At 33.0% G+C, this 15,321-nt stretch overlaps 1 protein-coding gene across 26 annotated transcripts in view; it reads right to left on the minus strand.

Annotated features, from left to right (window-relative positions):
• The window catches only part of SSBP2 (single stranded DNA binding protein 2), a 221,293-nt gene that overhangs the window by 23,156 nt on the left and 182,816 nt on the right, over positions 1 to 15,321 (minus strand). For 16 of the 26 annotated variants that reach the window (XM_081089462.1, XM_081089441.1, XM_081089445.1 and 13 more), the window contains 5 exons: positions 13,263 to 13,330; positions 8,116 to 8,164; positions 3,936 to 3,971; positions 1,911 to 1,965; positions 643 to 713 (listed from right to left, as the gene is read on the minus strand). In XM_081089462.1, the coding sequence (XP_080945588.1) occupies positions 643 to 713; positions 1,911 to 1,965; positions 3,936 to 3,971; positions 8,116 to 8,164; positions 13,263 to 13,330 (279 nt within the window). Of the gene's footprint in view, positions 1 to 642; positions 714 to 1,910; positions 1,966 to 3,935; positions 3,972 to 8,115; positions 8,165 to 13,262; positions 13,355 to 15,321 lie in introns of all 26 variants that reach the window. The other 10 variants (XM_081089459.1, XM_081089454.1, XM_081089442.1 and 7 more) reach the window with 1 other exon arrangement.

Here is a 15,321-nt window from a genome sequence, read left to right on the forward strand (position 1 = left end):
TTCTTTAATTGAACTACCCTATATTTATATGTACATATCTGTGTAGTAACTACATTCTGTTAGAAATATCTTTTTGTTTACATGTAGGTCTTGTATCACAGATAAATAAAATATCATTTTCTTGTAAGTTTTTGTGGAAAAAAATCACAATCATATGCTTTATTAAAACATCCAAATTCTTTCAGCAGAAGTGCCTCAGGTCCATATTTAAACTCTGGATTTCAAAATCTAGAGAAAAATAAGTATATCTAACTTCCTTATTTATTGTCAAGTTTCTCAAGATAAAAAAATAATAAAATAACGATCACAATGAAGAAATTAGTGATGCTAAAATGAGGTAACAATTATACATTACCTGTCATTTTCAAATAGTATTAATTATTAAGTACTTGAGATAAAATAAAACTATACACCAACATTTTATAATTAATTAGGTTTAGTTTTAATTTAAATTATATTGATATGAAATATTTCATATATGTTATATATTACATTTTTTTTAACTCAGAATGTAAGAATTTTATTTTCTTAATATCCAATAAGCACCTGGATTATAAAATATAAACCTTAAAGAGTATCCCAGAAATGGAATGCACTAAGAGTTTGAATACATTACAAAATTTTTTAAAAATTCATACTTACATTAGGCCTGTTAGGTCCAGGAGGTACTGCATTCATTAAAGTATACATGTTGTCTCCAGAGTTGGTTGAATCTGAAACAAAATATTACTTAATTAATATCTTTCTTTATAATCTATATCTAACTCATCACAAAGTAATAATCGAAGATGATCTGGACACCGCACTATTGTCTGTGTCCATGGGCTATGCATATATGCCTATAAATTCCCCGGTTAATGGTTAATCTCTCCCCACCCACTCTTACACCTTGCCTTCCCTCTGAGATTGGTCAGTCTGTTCTATGCTTCTGTGTCCCTGGATCTATTTTGCTCCTCAGTTTATTTTGTTCATTAGATTCACATATGAATGAGATCATGTGATACTTGTCTTTCTCTGACCGACTTATTTTGCTTAGCATGATACTCTCCAGGTCCCTATGCTGTCTCAAAGGTAAGAGATCCTTTTTTCATATACTGCTGACTACTATTCCATTGTATAAATGTACCACAGCTTTTTTTACCCATCCATCTATTGATGGGCACTTGGGCTATTTCCATGTCTTAGCTATTGTAAATTGCACTGCTATGAACGTAGGGGTGCATATATTCTTTCTGATTGGTGTATCAGGTTTCTTAGGATATAATCCTAGAAATGGGATCACTGGGTCAAATGGCAGTTTCACATTTAATTTTTTTTCAGGAAACTCCATACTGTTGTCCATAGTGGCTGCATCAGTCTGCATTCCCACCAGCATTATTAAATAATGATTACAGGGAATACTCAGATATTTTAGTTTAGAAGATTAAAAAAATTTTCCACACTACATGGTAGATCTATTAGCTAATTAATAAATACCTATAGATATGCAGGATAAATAATAATATCTTACTATTATCTTAGTAAGGTAATAGATTGGTAGGTCAGATTTGCTATATTAAACCTAGTGGATCCATGCATTTGATGTGTTAACTTATGCAGAATTTTTCTAAGTTTTGAGATTTTGATCTTTTCCACAGTCTCAAGGAATCTTTTAGACAGATAATCATTGGACAATTCATACAGATCAATACAATTTGCACCCTGATTATATATTACTTATATAACAGAAATTTTCTAAATGCTTAAAGTATTTGAACAACAGGTGTTTAAGAACACGATTTCTTCCTATTTGCTACCTCTACTCTATTCCTTATCCATCAATGAGACAATGAATACTACTAACTTTCAGAACAATTTCTCTATTTTATTCTAATAATCAAATGCCAATGTGGCTAGTCTGATTACAATACCTGCTGGACTAGGCATGATGGGTGTTCCCGGTGGCCCTCCACCTCCCGGAGGACCCTATATAATTATACAAAATTTCAGTAAAAGTAAGGCATTTAATTGAATAATATAAATAAAAACATAAGAAAAGTTAGACTTATTTTAATAGTGATGCAATTTGAAAATAAGAGAAAATTAATTTTCTCCATAATTTATTTTCTTTTAACGTATAGTTATTTTAATCTTATGCAAAGTATAATTCAATTTAAGTATGTTGAGATTGTTTTGACAAGTTTCCCAAAACAATGAGCCTGTAAACTGACTTATTATTCATGACTTAATCACACCAGATATAATGAGGTTAAGGAGAAGCCATTTAATCAGGTCTTTACAAATCCATAAAAAAGGGGTAATTCATGTGTATTTGTGATTTAGGTTATTGTATTTTTCTTATGGTTTGTATCCATGGCTCTTATAGGAAATTAACAACCAAAAGATATTTCTATGTTTAAGAAATACACTGATTCTATTTCTTTCTTCTATCAGTGCCAAGTAAACCTTCTGCAGCATTGCACCTTCACCTATCACACCAATCAGAAATGAGAGGCAATGGTGACTAATGCTGCGGGTTACTAAGGCTGCAGCTACACAGTCCATCTGAAACGGAGATTAGGTCACTCTAAAATTATCCAGTAATTTCAGATGTACAGTAGTCAAAATAACTAGTACGTGGCTAAAGTTTCACTTCATCCTGAGTGTGCAGACAGAGTCTATTAATTATTTCAAATGACATATGTAGTTGGTATTTAATAAGCAATTTAAATTCCTATTTAAATAAACGTCTTTAATTTCATAAAACTACACGGTGTCCCAAAATATATACACACTTTGAATAATTATTAATTCCAATAGGTGAAATCTGAAAATAAATAAAAAAAACATCAATTGAGCTATCAGCTATTAAGTGTGTGTACATATTTTGGGATACTTCATATATAGCAGGCTTATTCTTAAGTGATTTTAAGAAAAAATAGGTTTTATCCCTTTTCTTTTTACTTTCATTTTTGTTTCATAGAAAATGTGAAAAATATGACACTTCTTTAGTTTGTGTAACTTAAGGAAACAATGAGTGCAGGTCCAGTGTGGCATGAGCTTTTCACTATATTCATACCACGCTATTCCATGGAGGGCAAAGTCCTCCCTTTTCCTACTCCCGTTAGCCACCACTTCTGAAAATTTCTTCAGGAAAGATTTTCCTTTTTACAGTTTTATCCTTGCTTCCCTGTTAGGCATTTCTCCTTTAAACCAGGGTGGGGCAAAAGTAGGTTTACAGTTGTGAGTATATGAAACTCAGAGTTGATTCTTGTGTGATTATTTATTAATTAATGTATTATTTTCCATATGGACAACTGTAAATCTACTTTTGCCCCACCCTGTGTCATAATGGCCTTGAGATGCATCAAGGATTTACTGTAATGATGGGTAAAAGGTCATTTGCAAGTTCGAGAGCTCATGTAAAATCTGCTCATTTGACTTGAGGTATATATGAATTATTTAAAAAATTTTAATAAGTACTAAATGTTAGTAAGAAAAGTATTTTAAATTTCTAAGAATGGAAAAATGACTTAAATATTCCTCCTCATTACCAGTCCCTCCTCATTTTCTGCTATTTGGTTATCTGTGATTGGGAGAGTTAAAAAAGTAGGGGTGTAGATTATTCTCCTGAAGAACTGCAAATTCAAGCATATCATTGTGTAACTGGGGAAGGCTTTCTCCATGATTGGGCAGAGTGTATTGTACAGGTTTACAGAAACATATGCTAAAGTAAGACACAGTACTCAGGGCAATCTTGGCCAGATTGATAACTGTTTCACTAATGAACATCAACATATGTACTGAGGTTGGCAGATGAAACAACTCAATACAAATCAGATGTTCACATCTTGGCCAATACACAGGGGCTCTTCTTAACATCTGGACAACGATTTCATTGCCCAAATAAAACGTAACACCAATTCTTATGAGCAAAGAAACCCAAATGTACTTACTACATAATTCCCAGGAGATGCTGAGGAGTATGGGATCTGGAACATAAACAGGACAAAAGAAAAGAAAAGTTTGCTTTTTGTAGCAGTATGGAGAATGACCTAAAATGACTCTATTTTCTAACTTTTATCAAGTTGTTTTTTTAAAAAATTTTAAATAGTTTTTTATTGATTTCAAAGAGGAAGAGAGAGGGAGAGAGAGACAGAAACATCAATGATGAGAGAGAATCATTGATTAGCTGCCTCCTGCAGGACCCACACTAGGGAACAAATCTGTAACCCAGGCATGTGTCCCAACCGGGAGGCGAACTGTGAACTCCTGGTTCATAGATTGACACTCAACCACTGAGCAACACTGGCTTGGCCTATCAAGTTTTAAAATGTATCACAAAGGATAGTAATGGAAAAGGCATTTTTATCTGAGTGCTAGAAAACTCAATAAAGGCAATATTTTCTTGAATTTACAAAAAAGAGTAGACTTTAGTCAAGAGGAGTTTAGACAGAATTCCAGGTAGCTTTAAGTTATATTGGTTTCAGGCCAGTTGTACTCACTGCTTGATACTAATGACACATTTTGTAATTAGAAAGATATATATTCGTGCAGCTAAAAACCAGAAAGCAGAGTTCTTCAAATTAGTAGCTTTTACACATGCAACTTCTAATTTACGTGTATTCTGAGATACAGTGTTTTTTTTTTCTTAAAGACAGGTTTCAGGGTACTACATTCATGCAGTACCTAATACACAGACCTCATCTTTCCCCCTTTCCTTTCTAATTAACACTAGAAAATATTATAATAAATGCAAAAGATTTTGTTAGTATAAGTCTCCAAAGACTACTAATTTGTGAGGACCAGACATAGGTAACAAATTCCTTCTTTCTCTTCAAATTAAACTCTGAACCAAGTGCTTTTCTAGAGAATAAAAGATGTCAATATAACACTGCTATGATAATTTTAAAAATAAAAACTGGAAAACATATAAAAATAAGTCAAATCCAAGTATTTTCTTTCTTCACACAAGCTGACTTGCTTACTTACATGAAGATTCTGCCCACCCAGAAGAGGCATGTTTGCCTTATTCTGAATAAAGCCAATAAATTTTTATCTTCCTGCAGTCAGCCAGCTAGGGGCAGAACAGGACCTTTAGCAAAGCAAACAGAGTATAGTGCCTGTACCTGTAGCCCTCCTTCGACCCCAACACCTTCCATATAATTAAACATAGAAAGAATATGAGGCCATATTCTTTTTATATTTTAAGCAGAAGGCAGTACAACAAAGCTATGGTTTTCTATTGGTGAATAGGTCTTTGACTGGGGAAATATTTAATATTGTTATTTGAAAATTCTCTCCTCATTGACTGGTGTCCTTGATTTGCCTTAAGCACAAACCACGTGTCTCTGAGGCCCTTGGCTGGTCTGCCTACGGGTAACTCGGCACTGCAGATGGCCATTGCCAGGGTGCCCCGCATCACTGATGATGAGTACGACTTCCACAGTGAGTACTGGGCAATAAATATTCACTCAACTTGGTGAGTGAAAATAACTTTGCTCTCTTGGGCCCCTTTGAGTTCATGATCTACTGTCCACCCTTTGCTTTGTGTTATTTTGAACTTGTGCATCTGCCCTCTTCAAATGACCAACTTAACCATTGGCTCCAATTTTTATCTCCCTATAACTGGCTCATGTTCTTCGCCTCTCTCTTTTGCCTACCATCATTCCTAAGAAATTTCAAAATACCACCAATCTTTGGCATTTACATTTCACTGCCTTCCTTTATAATATTTCAATCAAAATCTCCGATCACAATTCTTCCATGTTTACTAAGTCCATTTTCCCCTACTAGCTTCCTACTAAATTGCCTCTGCCCCTCCCCATGCCCCTGTCAGCATTTTATTTCTTTCCCCAATATCTTAAATTCATTAGCCTAAAGCCTACTTTGTTTATTTCCACTATCTGACTATCTTTTCTGTTTTATAGTAGGGATTTCCTGGAAAGAAACAAAACAAACTTGACAAGTCCCAAATGTAATCATGTTATCCAGCTTCAATCTAGTCTTCACGAGTATGTGGAAGCATTTTGGAAGCCTTTATGGAAGCCCTGAAGCATTTCAGTAGTGTGCCAGTAAATCCTGCAAACTCCTGGGGGGTGGGGGATGGGGGGTTGAGGGGGGGGGTGGTCAGGGCCCATGTTGTAGTCAATTTCTGTGGTGTAAAAATTCCCATATGGCAGATTTCAAGCTACCAGTGATTGACAATCAGCTCACAAAATTCCTGAATATTTAACAACTGACTTTTGTAAGCTGGCTGTCATGATGATTATACCCTCCTGAGTTGGTACCTTCTGTCATACATTAAAGGCATCAAATTCTTGCTATGCCTTCATCTTCTGCTCAATACTTTATTATTTATAAATTTAATTTTTTATCCATTTATGTCTGGTAGAAAAAAATATCTTTCTGTTTGTTTCCAAAGCTAGCCTCTTCTGACCATCCCATTTCTCCCAAGTCCTTGCTCCTTTTATATTTTTAATTTTCCCCACTTCATGGCTCTTCAAATACAATAAACATTTGAAAATACTTAAAATATTTATCTCATCTAGTTGTTCAATGTATTTCCATTTTTGCCCTGTTGAGCTCTTTGATTTTGGCTTATCCTTGCTGTTCCTGCTTTATATTCTTTGAAAGCCTCATTAAAACAAAAGGAACATTTGGGCTCCTACTCCTAGCATTTTACTGAATCTGCACTCTTGAAAGTTACCAGCAGTATCTGACAGCCTAGCATGAGAGAAATAAAATATAACAATGTAGGAAGAAGTATTATGTGGGTACAGAAGGTATATTTGAGCTGGGCAGCTGAGACTTATGGAGAGTTGGGTGACCACCAGAAAAAGAACAGCATGAAAGACAAAAGAAAGAAAGAAAGAAAGAAAGAAAGAAAGAAAGAAAGAGAGAGAGAAAGAAAGAAAGAAAGAAAGGGAGGAAGGAAGGAAGGAAGGAAGGAAGGAAGGAAGGAAGGAAGGAAGGAAGAAAGGAAGGGAAAAAAGTGAAAGTGTACAGTTTATTAGAGAAATGATTATGTGATTTTATTTTTATTTTTTTATTTTTTGTTAATTCTCACTCAAGGATATTTTTCCATTGATTTTTAGAGAGGCTGGTAATATAAGTTATTTTTTCTCTCTAAAAATATGGCAATTACTTGAGAAGAAAGTGGTTTTTGCTTTAGAATGGCAATGGATTTAGGATGATTCTTCCTACCCAACACACACCTCACTTCAAATTTTCTTGAAGTTTAAATTAACCTTATTCATTGACCAGTTTCATGTTGATTTGGCAGTAAGGCTGCCACTGTTAGCCAGTGAAGGCATCTCAGTGTATATTAGAAAAGGCATCCCCTCTAGGCAGATGTTCATAGACTTCACAAGCTGTATTTCAGTCTTTTGCTAATACTCCCTTGGTTCAGGCACCTCTGTGAAGTGCACACACTACACATACATACACAGCAGACCTCGCTCACATAATGAACACAAGATTTCAAAGTCAAGAAGGAGAAATATCTGCAGGATCATTAAATAAAAATCATATTAATTTTAAGATTGTAAATTTACTTTTCAACCTGTGCATACTTTATGTGACCTTATTGAGAGAAAACTATTTGTGCAAACCACTGCCACAAAACATGTAAGGAAAATCCTAGATAGATGTGTAAGGATGGCAATTTAGCCCACAGGCCCAAGGCAAATGCACATTCACTTCCTGGGGTAGCAAAGGAGCAAACCTAGGCGTAACTAGTACAGAAAATATAATCATAAAAACCCTGATTGAGATTGATCTAATCGGACAATTTAGTGATTATACAGTTATTTTAGAAGATCAAATCGTTTTATAATAAATCATTTTACATAAATCACATCATTTTATAGGTTACTTAAATGGTATACTTAAGTCACACTGTTTGTCTTTATTTTTGAAGGTCTGTTAATCTACACAGAATGCTTGTTTACATTAGACCTTAAGTAAAAAATTACAATTATGAATATTTAAAAGAATATACACAAAATATATAGTTTTGAATGATTACCTTTTAATAAGATTAAATGTAACCAACTACAGGGCTTTCAAAAGCAACAGACTTTTGTTGTTAAATACTAAAAAGTGTAAAGAAAATTTAAAAATACATATACTCACTGAATTGGCATTTGTTGGGTTTGGCCAAGGTCTGCCACCACCTGGACCCCTACAAGATAATATGATAAATAAAATTTTTTAACTTATGCTTTGAATGTTTCACAGTACCATAAAATATTTACATTTACAATACAGTCACCAGGAAGTTCTAGTTCGACAATGAAACTGCTCTCTTTATACTTATTTTCACAGCTTTTTCTTTTTTTTTCTAGTGTTTAAGATAAGAACATTTTTTACTTTTCCTGAAAACAACAAAAGCTATAGGGATTGTAAATTATGAAACAATTTTATCATTTCACAACACAATTTTCTTTCTGAATCAAACTATTTTTAATAAGCCCAGTTTCACTTTAATATTACGTGCAGTTATTGTAATAACTACTAAAAGTCGTGATCACCTATATCAGTAAATATATACATATACTTAAATCATTAAAAAACACACTATTGAAGTAAAAAATATTAATTATGAAATAGGTACTATAAAATATAATCTTGTAACATCAATATAACTACCCCCTGTATCTCATTAAAAATAAAAAGAAAATTATTTGTAAAATATGTAATACATAAAAGTGATTGCTCTTTTTAAGCTACAAATAAGTGTACACAAAAGTGTCTAAATTTGCCCTCTTTTTAAAAAATCACAGATTATCACATATTACATTATATTTATATATCAACCTATCTTTCAGTGATAATGACAATTTAGTTACTATTAAACAAGAGAACCATTTCTTGTTGTAATAATTGTAGTGGAAAACAGTGGCCAGAGTAAATCTTGGGAAAAATAGGAGGTAACCCATACCAATGTATGTCAATATATTACTTAATTTTAGGGTGAAGGAGAATGATTTATATTCTACAGCCTAAAAGAACATCAAATATTAAAAACAAAATTAATGCCTAATTAAGTCAGAAAAGTTCCTTGTCTTCATGCTTTGGTATTAAGTATACCTGAACAAATACTGCCTGAAAAAACGTAGACTACTGACAGTCAGCCCTCTGTAATTAGCGTCACTGAAAATTCTCCTTTCCCTCTAATGGCAGTGAGAATTTTTAATTAAGAAAAAGTCCCCTTATTCTTATTCTGTGGTTTGTAAATTCTACCTTAATTACTTTTCATATGGTTTGTTTGATGTTAAATAAAATACAATAAAGAAATTGAGAAATATTTATCTGAAAACAACATAAAATATACTATATCCACATAATTTCAAAAAAATTGTATACAATTGTTATATATTATGTTTAAATAACAACTGTATGAGTAATGTATATTTAAAGGAAAATATTTTATTTGTTATTTTACAATTTGTTTAATGTTATATTAACATGCGAAATTAAATGTTAAACATTTTACTTAATTGAATAAAAAAACACAATTAACCAGTTAACTGCCACGATATTTTGAATTTAATTAAAAAAGGTCTGCCGTTTGCATCTATAGACACTTACGGCATACAAATGGTTAAATAACATTAAATTAGATGTTAAATATTAAATTTATTATAAGTAACAAAATACTTCTCATACATTTCAGTCACTTGACAAATACCAATCTAATCTCAGCACACTATGTATTTCATATTAAATTACATTTTAATATAACTGGTTAAGTATTCATATGGATAAACTGAAGTTCCCCAACTTTACTATTGCATTTGAAAAACATTTTAAGTTTCATAAAAGCACTAAATAAAGTCGGGGTTACAGTAGTGAGTAGTTCTATTAGGACAACTACTAAGCTCAGTAATTCCCAGTACTTTTGAGGGCCATCAGTATCATCAAGAAAATAATCTACAATCTATAACATAGGCATTATTTCAAATAAAAATTTCATTTCAAAATAAAGAGAAAAAATGGAATTTAAAAAGTCTGTATGTCTTAGTAAGGGTATGTGGATATGATAAAATCAAAGCAACCATGATCACCATGTAGAAAAATCCTCTTTCGTTTTGTAATTCACAGTCATTTTATTACCAGATAACAATTACAGACACTTTATGATTCTGTAAGATATGAATAGAACAAGAAGGTCTAGACTAGAGTCTTTGAAATACCACATCCTTTGTTTCTATAAACACCAAGGTGTACAACATTGCATCAGAAATGCTTTAATGCTGAATCCTAAATTCTTTGGGAATTTGTAAAAATGTAGTTAATTAAAATATATAGTTTTCTTTAACAACAATCTATAATGCATTTGAACACATTTACATTGGTTTATAAATTCTACCTTAAGTTACTGAAATTGACATTAAGTTTTTACTTTTACAGATATAACTAGTTATAGAAACAATGAAAGTATATATTATTTAATTTTTAAATGATACTACAAATAATTCATCCTGAGTTTAGAGTATGAAATGTAAAAATTATATCAGAATAATCGAATTTTTGGAGGTGACCAACTTTTTTAACAACAAAATTATTAAAATTCTGTTTCAAATGGTGTTTTCTTCAATAAAGAGATCAAGTGGCTAGTTAAAATACAGTATTTAATTACTTTAGTGACCAGGGTTTGGTATTTTTCATTGTCATTAAACTTTCATGGCAAACAAAAAAAGTGATAAGCTAAAGAAAACTCATCCAGATAATGGTTCTCTGGCAGGTCCCTCCTGACCCAACAGTCAAGTATCTTAGACTATTAAAAATGTAGCTTAAGCTAACGCTGTTATAATGTCATTTCCTTTAATTTTTAAGATACCCAACATGTAAAAAAGTAAAATGAAGAAATAACAGAAATACTTATTTGTCAAAACACTTATTTGTCAAAACAGTAAGATTTATTTTGTTTAAAAGATAATAAGTTATGAAGTAAATTTCAATAAAGTTTACCCTATTGAGTACAATGGAGATAATGTTTTTTTAAATGTCTCTTTAAATTCACTTTTAATATCTCTTTAAATTCACTTTGTTGGGGCCAATATCAATACAAAAATTAATCTCTCTGGTTTGATCTTCCATACATGAGAACTTTCCCTGTTAGAGGGACATATATACAAGTGTAAACACATGCATATTTACATTTCATCATCCTTGAAGGAATACCAATTTACAGAAAATTGAAAATGATGTAGGACCCTGAATAAAAGTCAATAGTAACAAATGATGGAAATCTAAGTCTGTAAGACTTAAAGGTTCTTTAAACATCAGAAATTATATAAGTAGTAACATATTATATAATAAAAATATTTTAAAGTATCTGGGTATATTTAAATGAGAAACCCAAATTCAAAGAAACAAAAATAATTATATTAAAACTAGAGACCCAGTGTATGACATTCGTGAACTGGTGGGTAGGGTGCTTCCTTCAGCCTGACCTGAACCCTCTCGCAGTCTGGGACCCCTTGGGGAATGTCCACCTAAGCCAGCACGTGGACAACCCCCAAGGGGTCCTTAGCACTGCCTTGGAGGTGGAAGAGGCTCCCACCACCTCCACTGTGTTTGCCAGCCATGAGCCCGGCTTCTGGCTGAGTGGCACTCCCCCTGTGGGAGCACACTGACCACCAGGAGGCAGCTCCTGTGTTGAGCATCTGCCCTCTGGTGGTCAGTGCGCATCATAGCGACTGGTCGTTCTGCCGTTCGGTCGATTTACATATTAGGTTTTTATTGTATAGGATTTTCATCCATATTTTTAGTCTTCATACTCAAGGGAATTAAATGTACCCATATATATCTATTTAAGTATGTGTAATAAGGGAACTAGACAATTTAACAGCTATTTGGGTCTCATAATTATGTGTGTATTTAATTATAACAAAGGGTCATAAAATATTATATGCATTCTTAATATTTAATGATAATTATGGATTGATCATGGTATTCAAAATGTATACTCCTTACATGTATATATAGTATTCAAAATTATATTCCTTAAAAGCTATTACATTTTTAAGTTAGAACCTTAGGTAGTAAATTTTATATACATACCTAAATCTTCAGCTTTGATATCAGCATAAAATATCACTCACTCCTTGCAGCAACCATTAATAAAGGCTAGGCCTTTGAGGGACTTAAGAAAAGTTAGACTTCATGTCTATCCATTTTTACTTTAAAAGTGAAAATATGTGATAGGAAAATTTGACCTACTTTTCTTCTTTGTTCTGTTAGTTTTCAGTCTGGCTGATACCCACCTATTAACCTATTTTCTATTTTAGGCAAAAATGCTTTACATGAAAATCCCTATGTGTATCTCACAGTATATCTTCAATGCCATTAAATGATGGCAGAGTTGTTTAATTTGATATGTAAGTGACCAAAACATGGATGATGGAAACAGACTAGAGGAGACTACCCACAACCCTATATTAAACATCTTCATAATTTCTGTAAGCTTTTTTAAGCCACATCATGGAATTGATCCTCTAGTCAACTAATCAAAGTCACTAACAACAACCTTGAAGGAATCCTAATTTACAGGAATCCTAATTTACAGTTTATAGAACTGTGAGGGCAACTTGGATAATTAAAAATTCCTTAACAAATTGCATGATATTGGCTAATAGAAACAACCCACTGTCTTTGGGCTTAAAAGGCCTTTTCATAAAAACCAATCAACAAACAAAAAAACCAAACTGTTTACTCCTTATCTAAGTGCACCTTGATTTTTCAAAAGGAAATTCACCCTATACTATGGAAGTTCTTTAATATAGAAGATATTACCAGGGAGAATTCTTTCTGTGTTGAGAGTGGGCCCAACAAAGCAAAAGGCACATATAGAAGAGCTGGGAATGCTACTCTTAGGAATCACTAGGTACCTATTAAAATGAAGTTACCAACATTCAATTGTTCACTTCTGTAGAGTTAAGAAAAGTATGATCTCTTCATACTTTTGTGTAGATGATATGGAGACTATGTATTTATTTATTTAAAAACTTCATTTCTATGATAATTAAATAAAATATAAAAGAAAAAAGAAACAGGCTAAAAGTTGGCATTTATGGCATCTGAAAATGGAAAAGAAATGAAAGGTACAAGGGAAGGAAGAAAACCATAGAGAATATGTTCTGAAAAATGAAGCAAACACTATAGCTCATGCTTACTCCACTTTTACACCTCCCAGAACTGAAGAGCTCAAACTGTCTTACAAATCAGTGTGGCTTTTGAAGACGGAAAATAGGATAATACAGCATTTTGCTTACATGTTCATTCCGGGCATCCCAGGGCCACCTAAAGCATTCAGTGGGGGTCTCATTGCACCTCCATAGTTCTGTAATGATAACCAAGGGTCAGACTACCACAAAACAAAAAAACAAAACCAAAGAGGAGGGGGGAAAGAAAGGAGATCAGGTTAATGATTTCCCTACACAACTCCTGACTGGATAAGGCCTGTGCAATTCATTCTCTGAAGGGTCCACTCTTGTACTTTTGCTTCTATTTTAACAATTACTTTGGTTTGTGTCTTTTAAAAATTATGTAAATATGTAAGGTCATTGTAGCATGTTAAATGATTAAGGTATAGTTGCAATGATATTTAACATATATTTATTAATTTGCATATCTGTACAACAGTGAACTTTAAAACATTTCACAAATTTCAAAAGGTTTTTAAAGAAAATACTTAGTCAACATGTTTGAAATTGTCAGACCCTGAACATTTGCATAAAGTCTGGAAAAAAATACCTCTAGGTGAACTCAACAAAAGAAAGTTGAATACAAACTTCTGTTCACAAAATAATATATCCAACACAGAAATGCACTAATACCAATGTACAAAAATATATGAAAACTAAGATAAACTCCGAATATGTATGCATAAATTATGATTCAATAGGTTTCTATCATTCAAGTGATAAAAATATTTTAATGTTTTAACATGCATATTATATTAGTTTACTTTAATTTCCATAAGAGCCAAATGACTGAAGTTACCATTAAGAATAATCATTCTTATTATTTCAATAAATGTATATTTATAAGCAATTTTATCTGCTCCTATTAGTTCAATAACTATTTCTATTAGGAATCCCAAATATTTTCTATTTTGTCATGATAGATCTCAGAAGTGCCTGGGTAACTCATGTTGAACTTCACATGAATGTTTCCACTGGTCACCACTTCATGCTCAGCACGTCAGACAGTACACTGAATATTCTCTCTCATGACTGCCCTTTACATTACTTTCCTCAGTCTGTGGAATGACCTCCACACAACAGTCCGGGCTAAGAATCTCCACGAGCTTTGATATCTCTTCATTTTCTTTCAATTCCTATATCCCGTGAGTTACCACAATCTGTTGATTCTACCTGTGAAACAGCTCTGGAAGTGGGGCTCTCCTTGTAACACTAATATTTGTCATTTACTGAGACTACTGTCTTAATTGGTCTCTCTGACTCAGCCTCTCCCTCTCCCAATCTATTCTCCATACTGCCCTCTAAAACTCTGGTCCTAAAACTTAGTTTTCTACAAGTCATTTAAAAGCCATGATGACTGCACTGCCTATCAAATATAGACTCAACTCCTCAGCATGGCTCTGTGGGGTTATTCACATATTTCCTGCCCTCATTTCCTACAATTCTTACCTTCTTCCCCTCATCCCAGCTACATCCTGCAACCTACAGAATATCTTGTGATTCAGAAACAAGCAATACGAATTTATTCGTGTCAACTCATGTGCTATGGCCTTTTGTGTAGTAAGTGCTAAGATGACAAAGAAATATTCAATGAAGAAAGTTTGTTAACTCCAGAGAGTAAGCCACAGTTTATAAGTAATTTATTTACTTACATGCTATTCTCATTGTTTATTTCTTTTACTTTCAGGAAATCTTACTTAAACATCCTGATTTTGTGGGCTACGGGACAGTAGAATGGTTTCTATCCACACTTTGAGTCAGGGGTTAAAAGGATAGCTATTTCCTTAACCTCTGGATCAAGCATGGTGGAGGCAGTGATAGTATGAGCAAAGAGAAGAATGTCATTGGGAAAAAATCTGAATGGTAAAGTATAATAGAAATGCTACACAAGGAAAGTTTCCCCTTAGTTTTGGTCTTAGAAGATCTGTGTTTTTTGTTGTTGTTGTTGTTGTTTTAAAATATATTTTATTGACTTTTTACAGAGAGGAAGGGAGAAGGATAGAGAGTTAGAAACATCGATGAGAGAGAAACATCGATCAGCTGCCTCCTGCACACCTCCTACTGGGGATGTGCCTGCAATCCAGGTACATGCCCTTGACTGGAATCGAACCTGGGACCTTTCAGTTCG

The sequence above is a fragment of the Myotis nattereri genome, assembly GCF_964212035.1.
Source record: "Myotis nattereri genome assembly, chromosome: 4".
In the NCBI taxonomy this organism is placed as follows: Eukaryota; Metazoa; Chordata; class Mammalia; order Chiroptera; family Vespertilionidae; genus Myotis; species Myotis nattereri.